Source organism: Lutra lutra, chromosome 9 (assembly GCF_902655055.1).
Source record: "Lutra lutra chromosome 9, mLutLut1.2, whole genome shotgun sequence".
In the NCBI taxonomy this organism is placed as follows: domain Eukaryota; kingdom Metazoa; phylum Chordata; class Mammalia; order Carnivora; family Mustelidae; genus Lutra; species Lutra lutra.
In genome coordinates, this window is record NC_062286.1 from 135,707,629 (window position 1) to 135,731,622 (window position 23,994).

The following is a 23,994-nucleotide window of genomic DNA, read 5'->3' on the forward strand; positions in this document are numbered from 1 at the left end:
GGAGATGCAAAATATTGCCGGCGAGCATCGAGGATCTGCGACACTAACTTCTCTACTACCCTAGAGGCTTAAGATTGTACTTATAAAAAAATTAAATAAAAATAGAAACCAGGGACACAATAAAGACCAAAACGCAAGACTGCAAAACACCAAATCTATATTTACATCCACATATAATAACATAACTTTAAGCTGAAATATATCATAAATAAAACAAGTAATGTCTACTGTTTGACAAGTATCAACAATTAAAATAAATCAAACTGGAATGAAATAAATACATAAACAAAAATCCAACGGATTGTACCTCTATTATATGTACTGTTGTTGCAAAGGAAAAAAAAATACAAAACCAGTAGTATCCCAATAGTTAATACTGATAGAACAAAACAAAAACAAACAAAAAATTTTAGAGTATAAGGGCTGTGAAAAAAAAGGACATTTTACGCATTCAGAAATTCAGAAATGTGGTTAAGAAAGGAGAAATATGAAAGCCCCCAAAATTTCAGCATGGCATGAATTGACTTGTTTTCAAATAGATTTGGTGATTTTTTTTTTTTTTAAGTACAGGTTTAAATTTCAGCCCTCTCTCGCATCCCCTTTTAAGATTTACATTTATACTCATAGCAAGCTCTCTGCAACACTCATCGGATTAGGCAACGATCAAGTCAATCATCTTGCAAAATGTGTTAATCTTCAAAAATAGACTATAAAAGTGCAAAACTATGAAAACAAAAATCTAGATTATGTACATATGGCTCAGCTTGTGAACAGGAAAAAAGGTAAATAGTGTACACTTTCCTGATACAAAGCACTTCATTGCAATGCCAGCAGACCGATCTCTAATCAGGTCTCCTTTCAACGCGGGAGTTAAGACTTCTCTGTCAAGTATGCTTCGTGGTGCATAATGAAAACAAAACAAAACAAAACAAAACAAAATAAATCAGGATTCTTTTAGGACTTTACTCTCGCTCTAACGCGGAAGGGCAGGGCAAGAAAATTTAACAGTGCAAATTTATTTTTGAAACAGTTTTCTTAATAAACTATTTTGTGGTTGCTAAACCAATGTACTGCTGAAAAAACTCAGCCACGGACAGAGGATTAAGGGAACCAGAGTTTAAAACACCTAGCAAGCCAGTGGGTGGCTATCCTGTCTTTAAAACCCAAACTGCAGATCATGGAGAAAAACGCTGCTGCTCAAAACAACCAAAAATGGGAAGACAACTGAGGTCGGGCAAAGATCACATCTTCCCCATTACCAGAAGGTTCAGCCAGCAGTTCCTTATTCAGAATCGATGTGTCTGTAATGGACTCGAATGCGTCCACAGGTCACCCCAACGCCAGGCACACCAAGACATCCAGATACAAACCTAAAATTTGCCCCAAAATGTTCATATCCTTTAAAACTGCTTCCAATGTGTCATTCGCATGTATCATTCAGCACTTCTGTTATTTTACATACTAATTTAACTGAAAGCCAAACAACCTGAATTTTCCAACAGAAATGATTAATAAGATAGAAAATAAATGGAAGCAACTCCACATATAAATCTGGTGTGTTTACTGGCTATGTGGCCGCTCTGCAGAGGACACGCTTCTCTGTAAACACATACACTTCGAACCCCCACAAACCACACCACTTCAGGAAAGGCTCGTGGCTCTGGACTCTCCCTCGGCTGACAGAATGAAATTCGCCATCAAAGGGCACCGGTTTCAGAATGGCCGACCTCAGGACAAGCAGCACACAGTCACAGAGGGTCAATACTTCCGTTAACAATTTTGTGAAGCCGAGAGACTGAGGAGGATTTAACATAATACAAATCATTGGAGACATTTTTTTTCTTTAAAAACATACATTTTAAACGAAAAGAGCACAAGTAGCAGGAACCGCTCAAAGTGACGAGCTACGTGAGAGGAAAAGAGTCACACACAGTATCCCAACAAGCAGGTCTAGAACTTACAATATGTACAGTTACCTGAGGTGCGAACATCATAGACTTTCTCCCCGCCCCACCCCCCAACCCAGACGGTTTCTTTCCAGCAGCGCTCAAGTAGGCCAGACACTCCTCTTCTTATTTGGTCGGTTCTAAAAAAAATATGATTCAGGGGCAAAATAGAGATTTCCAGTCTCCATTTGTGTACAACCCAACTCTTCCAACTATAGTTTTTATTGCTATTTGGTACAAAAGTGAACAGGACAACTTTACACAACCGTAGTGTTCCTGGTATGTCACGCGCATGGCACGGTCGAGCTTATCTCACGGCTTCCACCGCCGGCTCCCCCAGAGGATGGGCGAACTCGATTCACGGACAGCACGGACACGCGGCCATCGCGAGCTACGGAAACAAAGGTTCAACGCGGTTAGGATGAAACTGGAAATCCACACTAGGAAATCCACAACAAACGAGTGCCACCAACAGAACTACGGCGGGGGACGGGGGGGATGGATCGAGGCCCGCAAAGAGTTCCCCCTTGAGCTCAAATGTCGCAACCAAGGGGCGCCTGCCTGGCTCCATGGGCGGAGCACGTGACTCCGGAGCTCGGGCTTCTAAGTTCAAGTCCCGAGGTGGGTGTAGAGGAGACTTAAGAATAAAATCTTTATTTAAAAAAAGAAAGTAAGTGGCAGTGAAAATACCAGGACACCAGGACTCTACACGATGCTGTACCGTCTCAGAGACGCCCGCTACATATGGGACGGTGACCTAATGAAGGTGATTTTACGAGACTCGGAATTCCCAGCAGGTACACGGAGTCTGGCAGAGGCCAACGGTCACTGACGAGAAACCGAAGTTTCTAACATCATCTGCTCCGCGAGCATCGAACAAGTTTTATCAGGGATGTCCCCAGCAGGAGCGAGGCAATAAACACAGGCGCCTCCTCTCCAGCTTAGCAGGCGGTGAAGCCGGACTCGCAAGCGAGGGAAACCCGGCCGACAGGACGGCTCGAGTGTGCTGCTGCCGATGGACTGTGCCATCAAGTGCAGGAAATCGGTGACACAAAGGATCTGTCCCTTGTGATCCAGACATCATTCGTTTGTTTTAATGGAGAACGGGCTTACCCCCTTCCCGTGACAACACTTACTCTCATTCTACTTTCACTGTCTGAGGGAAAGAAGTCAGTAGACCCACGTGAGGCTGATGGGCCCCACGAGTGTCCCCCTGAAAACAGGAGGGAGAAATCCTGCCCTGGCCTGGGAGGCTGGATGGCAGTCACGTGACAGGACAAGGGTTTCTGCGAGAGAGAACTCCAATCTACCCATAAGCCCCAATCTTTTCAATCAAGATGTAGGTAAAGGAGGCCTCGAGTAGGTCTTGTGTAACTCGGGCCAAACTCGGAACCGACTAGACTACTATGCGCACGACTGTGACGCTGCTGCTGTCTCTACAGTTATATACGTTTGCCACGGGAATCGGCAAGTCAGAACGCAATTACGTGCTCCTGGCCCGCTCCCCTCCCCACGGAGAAGGCGGCACAGAGGCTCTGAACGAGCTCTTCAACAGGAGAGCTGGGGGAGGGGGGCCCAGGCACTGGTCCAGCAAACCCAGGACAGAACCAAACAGAGTAGGCACCGCGCAAGTTACACCTCCAAGCCTTGGTACCCTCATCTGTGAAGCGCACCCAGGGCCTCCTAGCCCAACGGTCAGCAAACATCTTAAAGGGCCAGAGCGTAATTATTTTCAGCTTTGCAGGCTCTGAGTTCCTTGTCACAACTACCCAGCTCTGCTAATGCGGCAGAGAAGCCGCCAGCAACAGTACAGGAACAGATGCAGCGGAGGCTTCCTAGACAGAACCCAGTGCTAATCCCTGGCCTGGTGTCCCCTGCTGTGGGAAGGCCTGAGTGAGGTCAGGATTATAAAACCCTTCAAGGCAGAGCACAAAATAAATGCTTAGTAAATCCCAGTTGCTACTGTTACTATTGCCACTATCATCATCATAGATACCCACAGACCCTGAGCCACTCGAAGTCTGAAAATACTTTAAAATTAAAATTAGGGGCACCTGAGTGACACAGTCCATTAAGCAACCTGACTCTTGGTTTCAGATCAGGTTACATCTCAGAGTCACGAGATCGCGCCCCTCGGCGGGGCTCCACTGAGATTCCCCGCCCCCCTTTCGCCCCGCCTCACCGTGCTCTCCTCTTCTAAGATAAATAAATCTTGTTAAGTATATAAATAAAAGTAATTTTACTTTACATTCTACAGGATAAACTAGATGGCTTATTTTCAATTAAGAAAAATCAACACATCATATATGCTCACCTTTCTTACCCAAAATAGGAAATCAAGTTTTTTTGTCATTTGGTCGATAATGTGCATTCCCAATAAAATTCTCATAGTTTCTCTTTTGTAGCATGCTGCTAGACAAGTGTTGGTATGACACAGGCCTTTTTCCTGTTTGGAAAAAAAAAATGTGAAAAAGTGTTTAGAATAAAGTTCAATATTACTGAGAAGGTGTTTGTGGATTGTCAGAGGTCAGTCAACTTTGACAATTCTGGACTGGTAATGGGATCAGAATACACCAGTTGTGTGCATGTTGCAAATTACCACTGAAACATTTTTAAGTGCCCTGAGGATATTTGCTAATACAAAATTTCAAGTCACTAAAGCTAAAATAGGTCTAAGTCCTATGCTGTCATTAGTAAGAACTAAAAAGTCAAGACCTAGGGTTTAGGCACAGAAAAAGAAAAAATGGTAGCATAAAATATTTTAAACTTATGTGCATCAGAAACCAACACTGTGGGGAAAAGGAGAAAAAAATGCTGATTTTAAAAAAGGGTTTTCCAGGGCGCCTGGCTGGCTCAGTCAGGGCAGTGTGCAACTCTCAACCTCGGGGCTGAGAGTCTGAGATTAAGAATACTTAAAAATAAATTCTCTAAAAAATAAAAAAAATAAATAAATAAATAAAGAAGAATTTTGCTTGCAACACAGAGCCCAGACTCTTCAAATTAAGGCTAAGTTTTGACTCCTGTACATTTTAAGAGCTGGTAAGAAGAAAAATAGACAGTTTTAATCAAAAGGCTGCAAAAATTAGTATTCTATCACAATTTTTATGAAATTCACTGGTGTGTGTGAAAGCAATTGTTTTTTAATTTGCTGTCCCTACCAGATCAAATGGCATCAAGCTATCCTTGATAAGAGTATTGTCACCCACAGAACCCTCAATTTGAAATTAATACAAACTGAGAGGTTTCAAACAGATTTCTCTTTGGAGCTGCACACACCAGCAGGACTTACATCCCACAAAGGAACTGGTTTCATCAAGTCTGCCAAGTGGGAAAGGTCCCCGGGACACTCTGATCTACCTCTTTACATGCCTAGGTCTGCACCACACACCCTGGAGGGAGTGCAGCCGGAGGAAGCAGGGGCTCTGAGAACGTTTCCACAGGGAGAACTCCAAAGTAAATCTACTTTAACAATTTATCCATTTCGGGGATAGGGTGTCCCTCTTAAAATGCACTTAATGTTTAACAAAGGCTAAAAATAAGGCAGCGTGAATCTAGAACATCCAAACTGTTCAAAAGACTGTTCACTGGGGTTCCTACACTTTCTGTTCCTGGTGGGTGGGGGGCCTGTGCTCCCTGGGAAGAGGCGGGGAAGAGGGTCACTGCGACGTGCCACCTGCCAGCGCAGACACTGGTGGCCGCATACACGGCGAAAGGCCAGAAGCCAAGGTCCGGCTCCGAAGGACTTCAGCGTGGGGAGCAGAGACCTCGCCCCAGCTCCGACCCCAGAATGGACCACCCTAGACCGGACGTGCCCGGGACACCGGCCCTGGACGGTCAGTGAGGCGGGGGGCTCGGGGGACCTGGGAAGGCCAGTCCCCAGACCCAGGGTGGGTCCATCCCTCCCGGCCAGGCTCACCTTCGGCGGCGGGCCCGCAGGCGAAGAGCGGCGCGGGCGTGGCGCGGGGCTTGGGCGGCAGCGCGGCGGGCGGCGGGCACACGCACTCTCCGGGCAGCAGCGACTGCAGGCCGCGCACCACGTGGTACTTGGGCAGCTCGAAGGCCCGGCGGAAGGCGGGAGCCGGCGGCTCGGCGTCGGGTCGCGGCCGCTTGGGCAGTGGCTCTCCGGGCTCGGCGGGGCGTCCGCTCTGGGGGTCGCGGCCCCGCGGCGCCCAGGGGCGCTCCGCACAGCCGTTGGCGGCGCCGGGGCCGGGCAGGGCAGGGGCAGCGGCGGGCGCCCGGGGCTTGGCCTCGGGCCTCCTGCCCCTCTCCGGGTGGGCGGGCTCCGCCTGCCGGGCCGCCCCCTGCGCCCCGCCGGGCTGCGGGTGCGGGTGCTGGTGCGGCGGCCGTGGAGCCTTCAGGTTGCTGGGCGCTAAAGTGCTGGGGTCGAGCCCCGGGGGCGGCGGGGGCCTGGCGGGCCCGGCGGGACCCGGCTTCCCGCGGTCCCGGTCGGCAGGCACGGCCTTGGTGGGTGGCGCGGGCGCGGGCCGGGCCCGGGGCTTGGGGAAGTGCGCCAGCGGGGCCACGTCCTTCCCCAGCAGCGCGGGCGGGCAGCCCGTGCGCCGGCTGCGCAGCAGGGACTTGCTCCGGCAGTTTTTGTGGATGTCGGGATTGTATTTATGCTCTAGCCTCTGGTGCATCATCAAAACCTCGGGATAAAAGGTCTTGAAGGTACAAAACGGGCAGGTGATCCCTGGGATTAAACTCTTGCTCAGAGAAATGGCCGGACAGCCGTGAAGCGCTCCGAGGGACAGGTTCAGAGGTTTCTCCTGACAGTCCCCGCCGGGCTTGTGCTTGCCGTCAGCCACCGTCCCCGCCGGCTTCTCCCTGGGGCTGCCGTCAGCACCGTGGGCCGCACTGCCGTCCACGCGCGCAGGGACCCCCGCCTCCGCCCTACACGCCGGCTCCGGGGGCTGAGGGTCACCTGGCGCCCTCTTCTGCAACACGTCCAAGTACGCGGGGGCAGGCGCTTTGCCCATTTTCTCAGTACTGTCATCAGTTGCATTTTTATTGAAATCCTGAGTATCTCGGTGTACTGGTGAGAGGACAGCGCTGCCCAGAACATTCTGAAAGGTAGAGGCCATCCCCTTAAGTTGCTTTGAAGGTGGGCTGCCTTTAACATCTTTGGCACCATCAAAAAATCTTTTCAAATTTTTGGTTTGCGCACCGTCAGCGGCTAGTAGTGCATCTTCCGTCTCCTGGTTTTTCCCATCGGTCTTGACTTCGGCGGCAATATCGATCTGCTTGTCCTTGTGATGTCTCTCCAGGTGATACCGTAGAGACGTCTTCTGCGCTGCAGCATAGTCACAGAATTCACATTTGTATGGTTTTTCACCTAAAACAAGAAATGCCACTGTGTCACACAAGGGGTCATGAAAAACATCAAAATCAATCTTCGGAAACTAAAATTAACTGCAAGGAGAGAATATAATATAGGGTCTTAACTTTTCCCTTCTCTCTCTACAAATCTGCATATCCAGGATTTTTCTCAAGTTGCTCACTTAATCACCCTTACTATACTGAATACTTGAAAATGCAAATACAGGTCTTTGACTTTTTTAAACATAGCACATTTTAAACTTATTTAACCTTCATCATAGCCCTATGGCACAGGGTATCATTATCCTTTTACAGCTAGGAACACCGGGCACAGAAGGGTTTAAGGACCTGCCCAGGGCTGCACAGCCAGTGAGTGGAAGAGACACAGTTCAAGTCTGCCCAGCCTCCGGAACCATAACTATGTTACGGCCGCTTCTAAAACCTCAAGAAAATATTAAATACATTCTCATTGCCTTCTAAATCATAACAGTTAATACAGAAGCAGCTGTGGCATTAAAAAACACTGAAGAGGAGCGCCTGGGTGGCTCAGTGGGTTAACCACTGCCTTCGGCTCAGGTCATGATCTCAGAGTCCTGGGATCAAGCCCCGCATCGGGCTCTCTGCTCAGCAGGGAGCCTGCTTCCTCCTCTCTCTGCCTGCCTCTCTGCCTGTTTGTGATCTCTCTGTCAAATAAATAAATAAAATCTTTAAAAAAAAAAAAAAAAACACTGAAGAGGTTTTAGTAAGATAAGAGGATACAGTAGTCAGAAACTAAGTAAGAAACTAACTTCAAAACAGGAACAGTTCAAGTTACACGGACACTAACAGACTTAAAATGAGAGCTGCCATCAACACACTACAGGCTTCCTATTCAACTACTGCAGAAGTCTAGCAGAATATTTGAACCATCTAAAAAGAAGCCACAAAGACACAAAGCTACATCATAATTCTTTGAGCTAATAAGAATTAAGAAAAGCTAGGAAGTTCCTTACCTGTATGCGTTCTGAGATGAATATTGAGGTAATAATTTGAACGGAAAAACTTCCCACAATAACTACATTCTCTTGAGGATGTAAGATGCTTTATTTTTCCTCCATCATCATTTTTATCTTAAAGCAGAAACAAAAAATATTTCTGTAAGAAGACAGCTCAAGTACACGAGTAAGACAAGCTGACATCAAGTATTCTTGATGGAAACTTTTTTTTGGAAAGCGTAAAATAATTTTTGTGTCAGTGCTGGGGTACACCAGAAAGGACAGAACACACCACATGCTATTTTGAGACTGTCTGAAGTTTTGGAAGCTTTTTATAACACGTGTGCCCTGTTTCTAGGTTTTGTTTTTGTTTTCTGAGTACGGCAGAATTTGGGGTCCCCGGTCCAGTCCTCCCTTTGCCTCAATCACAGGAAAGAGCGTAGCGGACGGACATGTGCGGGCAACTTTCTGTTCTCCCAGCACGTCTGCAGCGAGCAGGAACCGGCCGGCAAAAGCTGGGCCTGCACACACTGGCTGCGGTGACCCACTGTTCAGGACAACGGATTTAGAAAACTCAGCCAATTGAAATTGCCAATTTCCCCAACCACCCAGGAAAAGAAGACTGTCTTAAGACTGGGCCAGCTACCACTAGAGGGTAGCAAGCACAACCTAATCTTTAAAGAAAATAAAAGGTTTGGGCTCTGGGTCAAACGCCTAAGAAAGTTTGTCAAAATTTAGCACGTTGTGGAAAGCAAATTGTATCATTCACAAGCACTCACGTGGCCAAAAATAGATGTGAGATCAATCAAAATCTGTGCCCAAATGACAAAGGCCTAAACCATATACTTCAATCTCTGCAACAACCCGGCCCGTGTATCTGCGCTGCAACAGAGTGAAGGCGCACTGGGGACACTAATTACAGGATGATTACACACCTGCCGCCACCCACCACCAGCCTCCAAAAGACAATGACATCTGCTACAGTGAAGATACCCGATCCCATAAAAATGACTGTTAAAGTTCTAGATAAACCTCCTCTTACCGAACACTATTACATGCACCGCAATAAGGACCAGGAAGTGGAGTCATCTCTTAAAATTGAGCAAAACCAAACTGGCTCTTTTGCCTTGAAAACTGTTAATTCCAACTAAAAAGGCCTCTTTTCCCTGCTCTTTCCCCATTTTGCATTTTAGATTATGTAGATCTAGTTTACAGATTTTTAAAAAGCAGCTTAGGAGCCAACCATGGGCAGCCTCCAATACAACAGACAGGACTGCATGATCCCCTCACTCAACTCCTCCCCACCCTCCCCTCCCCCCACAAATACCGTAAACAGGCAGAGACAACCACTGATGGCGAAGATTTAAAAAACAATCACATGAACAACCACTATTAAACCTACTATGAAGTTCAACAAACATAAAAAAAATTGTCTTTTGATCCTAAAAGTCAATCTCAAGTAAGCCAGGTTGACAGTAAGTAACAGGAAGATAAATCTAGACCACCATATCGTAATATAAACTTAGGAAAATCAATTCTCTAAATACAGAAGGCCCAGCTTTGTCTTACAATCACACCCAACGAGCTGAATTTGAACCTTACTGCAATTTCCTACTCCCAAGTATGTGTCAGGATTTATGGTATGTTGCATCATATCTAAAAAGTTATGAAATGCATCTGTGTGAACATAAAGGACGTGAAATGTCCACATATACCTGGTCCCTGCTCCTTGGGCATTGCCTCTGACTTTATAGTTCCTACAAGGACTGCAAACTTTTTATCAAGAGGCTGTTGAAATTATCCTTGGGAGGTGGAATACAAGGGTCGATGAACCAATTTTGCCAACAGAGAGAAGAAATCAGGGCAAAGAAAGGTTAAGCAACATGTAATCAGCCACAGAACAATGCAGTGGCAGAACCAGACGAAGGGCAAGTCGTGGCGCTCCCAGCTACGGGCATTCTACCCGCCTGACGACCAAGATTGCCACCTGATTCTTCTGCCCACACCACCTACTGGCAGAAGGAGACTGGCCATCTCATTTCTTTCAGGGCAACAGGGCAGCTCATAGACCCAACCATCTCCCCATTACCACATGTCCCTGAACAGGAATGACACTACTAGGAACCACGGTGAAGACGACAGGCCTGTGTTCAAGGCCTTTGTTTTATGATGTCATGAAGACACCATAATGGAGTTTTCTAGATTTCTGAAGACTGTAGTGTCCTAAGTGCTAAGGTTTCCTGTGTTCCCTGAAACTCAAGACATCCTAAATCCTCATCAGGAACATCATCCTTCATGTGATGGCAAAAAGGACCTGACACTGTTTGGAGCATGAAGAGTCCAGGGTACAATGTGGTCAAATTCACCTTGAGTCTCACACCCGAGTTCGCACAAGCCAGCCACAAACATACCATCAAGCTACAGTCAAAAAAGGTAGCAGCGTCTGCTTCAACCAAAGACCACTTTTGTGAATGATAACATCCCTCTTAGACTGAGTCATGTTCCCACCATTCAGTTGGGTGGCCTCAACTGACGCAGAGGCTCCTTTAACTGCCTTCAAGGAGCCAAGCCCTTTATTCAAACAAAATATTATTTAACAGATAGAAGCACCTCTGGTTCAAGTGCAGATGGGCAAGACCTAATACACGGGGAGAATCCTCTGCCTTGGATAAGTCCCCCCACCTCAAGAGATGAGAGGTCCCAGGGCACCTGGGTGGCTCAGTCCTTAGGCGGCTGCCTTCAGCTCAAGTCATGATCCCAGGGTCCTGGGATGGAGCCCCACATCAGGCTCCCTGCTCAGGGGAGGGCTTGCTTCTCCCTCTCCTGCTCCCCCTGCTTGTGTTCCCTCTCTCTCTGTCTCTGTCAAATAAATAAATAAAACCTTAAAAAAAAAAAAGAAAGTTCCTGAGCCTCCAGCCATTATGTCCTGTAAAAGCCATTCATACAAATCTGACTGAGCACTTGAGATGCCTTTAAACCATCTTTGCTGTGTTCAGTCCTTTTATTTTACACGCAAATGCTCTTAGTTCCCGAGCTGTTACCAAACACTAGCCCAGCAGACAGAGAGGACAGGGTACCAGGTAGCATCAGTTTCTCTAAAGATACCCTTGCTCTGGCTGAGAATTATTCCCGGTACCTTCTGTGGCCACGAGAGCACCGTGCGGAGGAAGCGCACGACAGCTGGGTCTCCGAGCACAGGGACCTGGGTCTGCGGGTCGCACCTAAGGCCAAACCCTGAAGCCCAGCCCAGCATCTCTCCCCGGACGCCACGGGCACCGGGGCCACACACTCGCCGGCTGGGGGGCCGCCCCGCCGCGGTCGGAGGATCGGCATCCCTGGTACCGCCCGCCCCCCCAGGTGTCAGCCGCACACACACTAACACGACCGGGACACCCAAAACTCTCTAGACGCTGCCAGATTCCACTGGGGGCAAAGCCGCCCCAGGTCGGGGCGATGCACGAGGGAGGACGCCGTGAGGCTGGCGTGGCCTCCGGGACCAAAGATAAAGCAACAGCAGGTTCAGAGCGGGAAGAAACCCCGGGAAGATTCACGGCCCTGAGAGCTGCCGGGGCTCGCGACCGGCGGGCACCCCAGGGGCCTGGGCGTCCCACCCCGGCCCGGCCCGGCCCGGCCCGGCGCGCGATCTCCGGGACGGGGGCGCGGGGGCTTACCCAGATGGAGCCCCTCCGGAAGGCCGTCCTCCGAGCCGTCCTCAGAGCCGCCCTCCCGCTCGCCGGCTCCGCTCTCGTCCAGGGCGGCGGGCAGGTCGGGGGAGCACGTCCTGGGCTGCCGTCCGTCGGCGGCCATGGTGGGCGACTCGGCGTCGGCCCTGCGCTCCTTCTTGTGCACGCGCGAGTGCAGCACCAGCTGGTGGTAGGTCCGGAAGGCTTTGCCGCACTCGGCGCAGTGCGTCGGCTTCTCCTTGCTGCCCGGCAGCTTCGGGTCGGCCTCCGCGGAAGGCACTTCGCCGCCGCCGGCTCTGGGCTTCTCCTTGTCCTGCGCGAGGCCCGCGCAGCCGCTCCGGCCCGCCCGGGCCCTCCCCGAGGCCTCGGCGTGGCTCTTGCCGGCGCCCCAGATCTCCAGCAGCTCCTCCTTCTCCGAGCACGAGTCGTCGTTGTCGGTGCTGCCGTCCTGGCCCGGCTGCTCCTTCACCTCGCGGCACACGGCCACCTTCCCTTTGGTCGCCAGCTGCCAGGCCTGGTAGGTGGTGAACGGGTCGAGCTGAGGTATCCATTTCGGGGGCCTGCGGCCGCTCTCGGGGTGCGAGGCGGGCCTCAGCCTCAGGAACTGCAGGAGCTCGTCCCCCGCGGGCGCCGTGCCCCCCGGCGGGGCGTCCGTGCGGGGCCCGGCGGCCCCGGAAGCCGGCTCTTTGGTGTGCATTTTCCTGTGCTCGAGGAGGCTCTCCTTATTCGGAAAGAGGAAGCCACAAACCATGCAGATTTTGTAAGGAGAGGCGAGGCTCTCGGCCGCGGGCTCCTGCACCACCTCGTTGATGGTGGCGGGGCTCTCGGCGCCCTGCTGCAGGCGGCTCTTGGCGCCCGACTTGCCGGTGTGCGTCCGCATGTGGTTCTTCAGGAACCAGGGCTCCTTGAATCTTCTCCCGCACACGCTGCACCCGTACGTGAAGGAGTCCTTGTGTTTCTTCATGTGGATCTCCACGTCGAAAGCCACTCTGAAGGTCTGCCCGCACACTTCACAGCTAAATTCTTCATTTTCTTTACAATTCTTGTCCTTGGGAGGCTCTGCTCTCACTTGACTTTTATCGAGGGGGCTGAGATACTCCGCTTCCACGCGCAGGACCGCGGGCTCACAGAGGATCGGCCGATGTTGCATTAAGACGTGTTTGTTAAGGTCTTCTGAGTGTGTGAAGGTCTGATTGCAAAACATGCAGTCCAAGGGCATATATCCTTCTATTTGGATTATGTTTTTCTCCTGTGTCGCTCTGAAAGGAACGGTGCTGGTCCCTTTTATCGACACGGCCTCATCCAGCTCCGTCTGGGCGCCAAGGGGACTGCCGATCACTTCCGGTCCATCCATATACACCAACAGGGACTGAGTCGGCATGTTTCCCGGCACTTTAGGACTGTATATAAACTTAGAATCCGGTGGAGGAATTTCTGGAATTGGGATAAGGCCACGTGTAACACTTGTCACTCACACCCCCAGCAGCCCGGCACTTAGCCCTAGAACAAATATTTGTTATAAAAGTTCAAACGAAAGTATATGTTCCTGTAGCTTCTTATCTTCAGAAGTCATAGGAAGCTGGGTGACAGAGCCTCTCACTGGTTCTTTGCACACACAAGGCAGACAGACTCCCCAACGCTTTGATTCAAATATGAGTCAGCACAAAGCATTAATTCTCTTTGTCTCCACTGAGTGAGTGATTCAATTGAGCAAGAAGTCAGTCCCAGCAACCTGGAGACAAGGGATTTCCAAAACCTAGAGGGGGGAAAAAAAAAACACAGAAATGGTTAGCTGCAGCCAGGGGAAAGACAGCCTGGTGTGGACGAGTCACAGCTGGTCTGCTCGTAGCGGAGAAGGCGCCCAGGTCATCTGCAGCTCTGTTAACCAACACAGTGCGTGTCCAACACGCTAGTTAATTAAATCATTAGCATTTTATCCAATCAGTACACTTAGCAAATCGCTAATTTTCATCCAGTTAAGTAACTTAACACGTGGTCCTTGGAAGATTCCAATCTATAATGTAAAGATTCAGAGCAGAAACTGTTAAATTCAACAGAATACATAGTAAATGCCAACACTACCAGGCACATGTGTATCCTTATAAACAGACACCGACTGCGGAAAATGACAATTACAGCACTTGAAGTAAAACTTTAAAAGCCAGAACTTCCAACTGTCTTACATACAGTCAAGAAACACAAATGCCTAAATGCACCTTTGAAACTTACCCATGTGCCTGCCAACCACATACACACACACACACACACACACACACACACACCCCACAGGAACCTTCCCTAAAATCCATGTTCAACGACTACAGAACACCTCTGGATGATGCTCATCTTGACCTACAGAAACCTTCCACATTTTGGCTCACAGGATATTCTAACCCTCAACCAACCGGCGGCCCAAATTCCCAGTTTGCTTGTAACAACTTTCTGCCTTCAACAAACCTCAGGGTTGGGCTTCCCTGTCCACACAATAAATAAGAAAATACATACACAAAGCTACTTTGTGAATATACACTTTACATAAAATCCTCCACACCACCAGCTCGACATGGCTCAGTCTTCAGTCAGAAAACGGGTCCTCCCATTTTTTTAACCCACCTTTCACAGTCCGCACTGGCCAGCTGAAAAATGGACTAGGACTCTATTTAGCTCGGCAGGCTCAGATTTAGAAGCTAATTTTCATTCTTGAAGAAAAATTAACCTCCCAAAACCCAATACCACCCCACCCCCTACACCTTTCTGGCAAGCACAGAATTGGTTTTTAAATAGTTTCTCAACTACTTTAACTGAGGTCTGTTAATTCTCCCCAGCAAAACAAAAAGACTTGCAAACTGCTCCCACCACCTTCAGCTTTACTTTCTTCTCTCCACTTCCTCAAAGAGCAAGGGCCTCTAGGCTCAGAGAAGACAAGGAAACATTTCTTCCCCTTCTTTACACTCCTAATACAAGAAAATTCTCATGCCCCTTGCTATCTTTAGTTTTGAATAAACCCGATCTTTAACATTAAGCTTTTCTAAATAAGACTGCAGATCAAAGATTAGGGCAAAGAAAGAACATACTGAAGTGTTTTATCTTAACTTCTGGGTCTTTTGTTGTAATCACAATGGAGGATAAAACACTGGGGCTGGCTACCAGCTTGGTGGGAAATAACAGAACACTCCAGAGACCTGAGTTCTAGTTCTGGCTAAGTCATAGCCTTCAAGCTGTCACCACCACATACCCCATCTTGATCTACTTGATGGAGATGATTAAATGACAAGATCATCCTTGAGAGTTCCAAATCTCTGTGGTTCTGGGGGGTAGGTCTACATTATGGACAGACCTAATATAGGATTCATTTATTCATTTATTTATAATTCAGTCATTTATTCATTATACAAATACTTACTGATTGCCAGCACACCAGGTAATACTTTACCTGAAGAAATTAACATATTCTAGGTATTACATAGTCTAGAAAAGCTAGCTCTCAAATTCAGACAACGTTGTTTTCACCGGCTGACAACTATACGAAAAACAGAAACAGCTCAACAAGTTCTCCACCAAGTACACATATAAATTTCAATTTGAATAAAGGCCTTCCTCCATTTGAGGCGCTTTCTATTTTTTGGTTGCAAAATAGCTCTTTAAAAAATGAAACAATGGCAATAGGGAGCAGTAAAGTTTTTGTTTTTTGGTTTTTTTTTAGTACCCTAATTTGCCAAAATCAAAGTCAGTCCTCCATGTCAGTCTTCAATATAATCTTTTTCTTTCTTTTTTTTTTTTCTTTTTAGAAGTTCTACTACTCTGTGATATTTTAAATTTGGGGGAACTCCAATTTTCTACAGATAATCTTTCCCAAAAAGACACCGATCCTAAACTCAGTCTCTGAATGAGAAACATGATATGGGTACATCCCTATTATTTATTTCCCACCCAGGGTAATGGCATGTAACTGGAAATGCCTGACTTCGAGAAACAGTTCAGTTTCAATTTTTATCTCTGAAATGCTCAAATATCTCAGTAAAAAGGAAGTCATCATCAGCTTCTAACACAAGACCTGAAAGATTAGTAAAGAAGGCACAGTGAGAAAAAAAAAAAAAAAATCAAAGAAAGAAGAGCTTCAGTTTGCCCTTCATTTTGTGGGTGAAGGATGGGTGAAGGCCCAGAGATGAGGGGAAGGAGGCCCTGCGCCAGGCAACACTGAAGCACTTCTCCCTCAAGGGAAGCTTCTGGCACAGATTCTGATGGTCATTAACTGTGCACACAACTGTCCTGGGCACGAGACTGCGTTGGGTCATAGCCATCCTTACTGCTCGCTCAATAAGGAAAAACCCTGGGCCATTCCTTTGGAGTAAGAGCCCAGGAGGAGAGACCCTGTCAACCATGTTCGCTGCTATCCCCTCCCACCTAGAAGGGGTCTCTGGCACGGGGTCAGGCCCTCAAGAAACCCCTAGTGACTAAATGAACAAACAGTACGTGGTCAGCACAGGGGTAGAGTCAATATTGCCCATCTCTGGCCACAGTCACCAACCATAACTCAGCTGATATTAAAATTAACTCGAGGGTTCATCAGACCTTCTACCACCTGGCTCTCTCTCTATTGGTGCCATCTAATACACCATTCTCTGCAGTTTCAAGGGTATAATAAAAAATAATCGTATTTAATCACACCGCGAAGTTGACCCACACCAGCAACACCGTATCATTCAGATTTAAAACTGCTCTCCTTACTGACCCACCGGAACAGAAACGCAGGACAAGCTGGGGAAATCTCTGAGAGCAAATGCCTTCAACTCTTAACTTAGAAACTGAATGCAGACTAAACACTTCCTTAACCTATAAACCAATTATCTACATCACTTAAAACCAATCTGCTAACAAAATCTAAAATCTTTTAGAGTGATCGCAATAACAAAGACTTTAATACTAACAAAACTTACCAAAAAATAGACATTCTAATCTAATTACTGTTAATAACAACCATGCCAGGCGAGTCAAGTGAGCACCCACACAGCAGTCCCTGAGCCCTCTGCGTCTCTAGGGGGAGCACACAGAAGCCAACAGCACAGCAAGACGCAGCTGGCAGGGAAGTTGTCTTCGCGGAAGAACTGGAGGAGGGAGGAAGGCGAGATCATAATCCAACCCCTACAATCTAAATGCGTTTAGTTTGCAGAAAAGTCAGCGTGCGGAAACACACACTAGGCTAACTGAAAGGCAGCTGGCAGGAATGTTTTTCAATGTTTAAAAAAAAATGCTCTTAAACCTCTACTCAGGTAAATGAGAGCACTTAACCTTCAGCCATAAGCTCCAGGCACCAGAGGCAATATCCAGTATAACCTCATATCCTGAAAGAATACGAGGGCTTACCTGATATTGTGATCACTTCAATAGAGACTTTTTAAAGAAAAGTTGACAACCACATAATCTTGGAAAGAAAGGTAGGAACCATATTGTTATCAGTGCCTGAAACAGAAGTCTAATGCTCTCCAGGCCATGTCTCCTGGTGGTGGTGGGTTTTGTTTTGTTTTTTTTAGGCAGATACTCGTTTTTGAGTAAGAGCCTCCTGTGAATTCTGCACCACCTCTAGATTCTGAAATTAGCAAATATTATACATTATACAGTGCTTAATGAAAAACACATACTTTGTGCTGGGGCACAACAAATGAGAAGTCAGTGCCACCTTGCTGACGACTGCTGTGACTTGGGAATAGTTCTTTACGTCCACATGTACTCGCGCTGTTAACCTTCAGAGACTGCACAGGCTCTACTTAGCTGAACAGGTCATCTCGCATCTTTTTGATATGGCATATTTACTACCCTCTTATAGAGCCATAGGAATTCAAAGGCCTCAAAAACCAACAAAAACACATAAAAATTCCATTTATAATCAAGTCATTTGCTGCATTCCTGCAAATCTACATTCTCCCTGAGTTACTTAAGTGTCCCAATAAATGATCATTAAAATATTTAACCCAAACGAACTCCTGGTCTCTGGCCAATTCGTTTGTACCCTTTAAGCGGCAAAATTATCTCCAAGATCTGGTCAGGAAACTTAGTTTTTCTATAAATGTTCCTTCTGAAGGTCACACATACCCTTTTTTTGTCTAATCCAACAAGCAGAGAGAACCGCACACAGAAAGCCACAGCACAACCCAAACCTCTAGCTTTAAATCCTTCAACCCTATTTCAAGGAAATCACCAAGGTCACACCCATGAACTAAATGGTCAACCCAACTTCCCTAATATAGCTGTGGAAAGATGCTGAAAAGTTCAGTGAGAGAAAAAGATTAAAATATTCAGAAGTTGGGGCGCCTGGGTGGCTCAGTGGGTTAAAGCCTCTGCCTTCAGCTCAGGTCATGATCCCGGGGTCCTGGCATTGGGCTTTCTGCTCAGCAGGGAACCTGCTTCCCTTTCTCTCTCTCTCTTTCTCTCTCTCTCTCTCTCTCTCCCCCGCCCCGCCCCCCGCCTGCCTCTCTGCCTACTTGTGATCTCTCTGTGTCAAATAAATAAATAAAATCTTTAAAAAAAAAAAAAATATTCAGAAGTTTACATTCAACATCACAATCTCAACTACCCAAAAGCAAATGACCGTTCAAAGGCAAAGCTTGGGGGCAGATCCTACCAAACAGTCTCACTTTCTTGAAACTTAGAAAGAGCTCAGTCCTAAAAACGATTAGAGACCAAAGTACTGTTAAAAAAAAAAAGTAATCACATTTGTATATTTGAGTGTCATAATTAAAAATGCTGCCTGATTCATTCCAAATCAATTAAGGTCAGTTAAATGATCTTAATGTGAACTTGAAAGCACCACATATTAGTTTTAGTTTCGGTATTATCAATACTAACAGATACTGTGGTCTGTAAACTGGCTTTTCAAAATTCCATCCTGACCGGAAAAAGAGAAGTCTAAGGGAAATGAATAAAAAAAGACTTTTCATTAAGCAAGATGGAGCCTGGCTCTCTGTGAGGTTCCACTACTGCTCCTTAACCAGTACTACCTTTAAAGCTTCGAAAAGATTTCAGACACGACAACTGCACCAAAAAGAGGGATTTCACAAACTGAAACAGTAAACTCTTCTGTCTTTACCTGTATTCTTTCGTCCTCCACAAGGAGGGAGCGCACAACGCGCGGTAACTGTACATACAGATAAACACCTTTAAGCAGCCCGCTACACCAGCCCTACATACCTACAGCTCTTTCTCCACAGGGCCCAATGGTGAGTGTTCTTAATTACACCCCATTTAACTAACCAGATTAAATATAAACATGGGCACTGCCTTTTACGGCAGGAGCTCCTTCTTTAGCAACATTTAAATATCCCCCTCCCTATCTCTGTTGAGTAAATAACTCTAGTTGTATGTCTGGCTCTTTTAAGCCACCTGTTTGCTTTCAAAATTAAGGGGAAAAAACTCTCCTTTCAATTCATCCATATAAACACCGTTAAGGAGACTTACATACTCAACTGAAAACAGAGCTTATCTGCAGATTTAAATTAAAAAACAAAAAAAACCCAAACACTTCTTCTGGTGTAACTGACCTGTTCTGAGGTTATCCTGATTGGACACAGGTAGGAGAAAGAAAACCCCGTAGTTCTCCTAATGTTGATACAAGAACAAAAGAGATCTCCAGACTCCCAACCTCCAGTCTAACTAGAACTGCATTTTAAGTCCATGAGGCTTCCGGACACGCAAGAAACTAATGAACAAACAATACACAAACCCCTAACGAAGACGTTACAGAACTGGCACCCCACTCCAGGATGCTGTGGCTCCTCTGCACCGAGTGAAGGAATGTGGTAAAAACAACGTAGGTAAAGCCTGAAGAACAAAAGCTGAGGAATTTAAACTAATTCTGTCAATTTAACTTACCCAGCTGTCTCTTCGGGTTTAGTAATTTTATTTCTCAACTTTATCATAAAATTACCAAACTGGCCCCTAATTTCCAGTAACTCAGTTATGTAGTTACCCTGGGCAGGAAGTCATGGGGATGTTAAGAACAGTCAGTCAACAAATGTTCAAATGTAAAGTCGTTAATGAGCATTCCAATGTTAAGCCTAAAAGGGCAGTTTGTGGCGGCCGCTGGCTGCCAGGGGCTGTCCCACGGTTTATCTGGAAGATAGCTTTATACAAGAATTTGAGCTCACTCATCATGAAGGGCAGATTTTGGGAAAGGATGGTCCCTGTCCCACTTCCTCAGAATCCGGATTTCTCTCTGCCCTCATGGTCTCAATTCCAAATCCCGTGCCCCACAGGCCACTCTAAATCTGCCTAACTCCGCTGCCGGCTGGAGAAAAACAATGCAGATCACCTTTTTCCTAAAAGCCAACACTTGAGAAGTTTCTACGCTGCCCCCAAAAAGGAGGCCTTTCGGTTATCGTGATCAAGCTTCCCTCTCCCGAATTTCAGAAATTTCCTGCTGTCTTTGTGTAATTCCTTCTTTCTTCCACGTGCATTTAAACTGGTTAACACCCCTCCCCCCCCCCCCCCCCCCCCGCCTCGAGACATGGGATGTACAAATCGAGGCTCCCCCACAGCCTCAAGTTTAGTTTACATGCTGTAACTAAACCCTTCCCTATTTAGAGCGTTTAATGTGACTGGGATTTCTTTCCTTTCAGCTCAGTGGCTGTTCTGTAAACACCTTCCAGGTTTTTATTTGTAACACCTCAGCAACCTGAAAACGGTTCTGTATGTTCCAAATGTAGTCGTTTCAATTCAAATCTCATTACACTGATTTTAGTCTAGTGGAATACACCTCAGCTTATACAACGGTCTCAGATGTCCCGCTGCTACTGTACAATTCTGAAGCTTGAAAATATATGGATAGCCATTGTTCAGGACTTTGGCTTCCACTTTCCAATTCATTTGCTAAGCATACGGCTACGGGGTTACACTCAAATAGGAAATTAGCAATGAACCATTTAAAATAAGTCATCCCCAGCAACCTCAAAAACCCTGACATGCAGGCCAGACTGAGCATACGTTGAGATGGAACATTCTCAACCGAACTTGTCTTTGAGCAAATGGAAACAAAGCTTCACTTGGAACATAAAAAAGGCCCAATCATTTACAGTCCTCAGAGAGTCCGATAAAAGTATCTTTTTTTTTCTAGTAGACAGTAGACAGTCAAGAGTCATTAGAACTACTCCAAAGTTCTTATGCACCAATATCATGTTAGTGACAACTGTGAGAAAAGCATGTAATTTTATAAAGTGGGAAAACAGCCCATCTTTTGGGACCCCCAAGGCTCTAATCAAGAGTCTCTGAATTAAGAGTGCTCCAGGGTTGGGGAAAGGCAGCCCTGCTGTGGCAAAAACATGCCATTTCATCATAAATGTTGTTAAAAGAGAGAAAAGTGATTATCTGAAATGAGGAGAGAGGGACTCCGTCATTGCCAGGCCATTATACCCCTTAATTATTTCATCAGTTTGTAAGTGACTTGATGATTAAGTCTTATTTTCTGATTTCCTCTTTAAAGGTCCACTGGAAGGGAACCAGGGGCTGCTATTCCTCCCAGAAGTTCCTCTGCCAAAAATGGAGGCTTACAAAGAGAATGCAGATCTACCTCCACCTTCAAAGTAAAGGCAAAGTCAAACCCTCCTCTCTTCCCGCCTCCCTCCTCTTCCCTCCACTACCTGGGGGGGGGGGGGGGGGGGGGGTGGGGGGAGGAAGGGGGAATCAATCTGTTATCTAAATAGATTCTTCAGGGTGAAGGGGGGAAAATATTTTCTACAAATTTTATCGAAGTGGTGTATTAGTTCCTTTTTTTTATTAGGAAGTGAAAGGGAATAATATGAACCCAAGACAACTGCTAAACTTCGCTCTTACAAGTTATTAAAAACAGCAAAGGTCAAACTGCAAAGTGTTAGAAGGTGCTGTGAAGATAAAAAAAGGACTGGATGAAGTTGGACACTAAAGAAAAGTCTGTGTCCTTCACCTGGAAAAGTCATAATCCTCCCCCACTTCCTCCTCCAGCACACAAACCAAGGTGGGGTCTCTGAAGGAGCAGCCTTCCTCCTCACACCAAATAATTAAAATTCCAAACAATCAGATTATTAACCCTATTCCAACAAAAAAGCCAAATAAATTGTAAATTTGTGTCATAGCTACTGACGACAGGATTTTTAAATAAGTCACTCTGCCTCTTTGAACTTAATACTTATATAACTGATGGGGGGGGTGGTAGCAACTTGGGGTGGGAGGGGTTTGGCCTCACTCAAACACCAGGATTAAAAACACACACTACTAGAGTCTTTGGGACACTGAACAAAAACAGTATCTAAAATAAACATGACTTCTCAGAAAAAGTCATCTACCATTAAGGACACACCTTAAAAGTTCTTAGCACACATTAACTAAGCAAGCACAAACTAGTGGTTTGACTGCTGTATTTTTCAGACAAAAAGCAATTAGATTATTACTCTGCACTTGTCACTGCAAACACTGAAGGCTTTTTAGAAACTCTAGATTATTCATTCTCAAAGTCTTATAAAATTTAGCATTTTAATTCTTATTTGATATCAATCAAGGCATCCATCCTGGGGGAGGAGGGGAGTACAGTAAAAGAACATTTTTAAATGTACTTCTTTAACACATACAAAAGAGAAGGTGCGAGGCCTCCCAAGACCCCTACCTAGTTGCCAGGCCTGGCAAGCAGCTGTTGTTACCCTGCCTTTTCTTTTGTTGAGCTTAATCTCATGTCAACTCATTCAACCAACTCAAAAGCGATGAAGACATAATTGAATCAACCTGAACTAAATCAGACCTAGGCTTCTTAAAACATACAGCTTAATGGTTCCAAACGATCTAGAAAGCTAGGAAACCAGCTAATATGTAGCATGTAGTGGTCAGTATTACACGACCCCAAACTGGCCCAAGGACCACCGCAGCAGACTTGCATCTAATATACGTTTAGGAATGTTCCTGCCGATGCCTCAAGCCCTTTAGGCTGATTCAGAAAGATAAATTGGGACTCAAGGAATTTCAAAGAGGAACACACCAAAGACTTAAACTTTTAAGTGACTATTCTTTTCTTGGAAGGAAAAAAAAAAAGAGAGACAAAATAAAGTTTCTACTCCCAAGTGTAAGCAAGCCACTGGGGGTCCCAGAAGTGGCCACTGGTGGCTCTTTCCTGTTCCTGTAACTAAACCTTTAGGAAAAGTCCCCGCCTGCCCACCCCACCCTACCCCACCCCCATCCCACCCGCCCAAGAATGTGGCTTCCCGTCCTCGGTGGCCCTTCCCTGAATCCCAAAAAATGTGGGTTCCAACCCAGACCTGAACGTCTGTCCGGATCATGGGCGCAGGTACCTGCCTGTATACCCCACAGGCCAGGTCTTGCCCCCACCCGTTGCAGGACAGCCCAGGCCGCCCCAAATCTGGCCTCCAGGGCCCCCAGCAGCGTCCTCCTCTCCCCTCCCCATCCCGTGCCGCTCGCATTTTGGGGCCAAAGCAAGAGAGAAGAGGGCTCTACATCTGAAACTGCGCGGTTTCGCCACTCAGCGCCTCCTGGCAGAAACTTCCCTTTTAAAAAAAAGAAAGAAAGAAAGAAAGAAACACTTAGAGGCGAACATTTCAATCCTTCCTGCCCTTTAGTTACTAGTTCTGCTTCCAGTTGGCTTCGGGACTCCAACTAGAAGGGAGAGTTACACAGATACTCTTTAAGCGTTTAAGGGCTATTTAAAAAGTTTCAAAAAAATCTTTAAAATTAAGCGGGGGGGGGGGGGGAATACACCTTATCACACACATCCAGGAAACGCAGCCCGTGCACCGCCAGCTCAGGGATGGGCAGGAGACAGGACTCCCGGGGACGGATTTTGGGGGCGCCTGGGGGTTTGCTGGGGTGCGCGCTGGGGTCCGCGGCGACGCCAAGCCCCTCCCTCGGCCCCTGTAGACGCGCCCTCCGCCCGGCCCGTGTGGACGGTCCCGGCCATTGTTTGCGGGGGACGCCTGTTAGGACGCATTGTTTTGGCTCTTCCCAAGTTGCCCCGGCCCCTCCCGGGGCATCGCGGGGGACCCCGCACCGGCCCCCTCCTCTCCGCCCGCCCCCCACCGCCCAGCCGGCAAACCCGGAGAGCCGCCC

General features: G+C 47.0%; 1 protein-coding gene across 1 annotated transcript; it reads right to left on the reverse strand.

Annotated features, from left to right (window-relative positions):
• Positions 1–140: 140 nt before the first annotated feature.
• Positions 141–13,590, reverse strand: ZNF217 (zinc finger protein 217). Its single transcript, XM_047746992.1, has 6 exons — positions 13,584–13,590; positions 11,908–13,389; positions 8,255–8,371; positions 5,863–7,278; positions 4,261–4,392; positions 141–2,337 (listed from the first exon to the last, which is right to left on the reverse strand). The coding sequence occupies exons 1-5, from the start codon at positions 13,588–13,590 to the stop codon at positions 4,283–4,285; spliced, it is 3,132 nt and encodes a 1,043-aa protein (XP_047602948.1). The 3' UTR covers positions 141–2,337; positions 4,261–4,282.
• Between the last annotated feature and the right edge of the window lie 10,404 nt (positions 13,591–23,994).

Coding starts and splice junctions, on each gene's coding strand:
- ZNF217 (XM_047746992.1), bottom strand. Junction 8,372..11,907: donor TCCGGAGGGGCTCCATCTGG/GTAAGCCCCCGC, acceptor TTCTGCTTTAAG/ATAAAAATGATGATGGAGGA. Junction 4,393..5,862: donor CTGCGGGCCCGCCGCCGAAG/GTGAGCCTGGCC, acceptor TTTTCCAAACAG/GAAAAAGGCCTGTGTCATAC.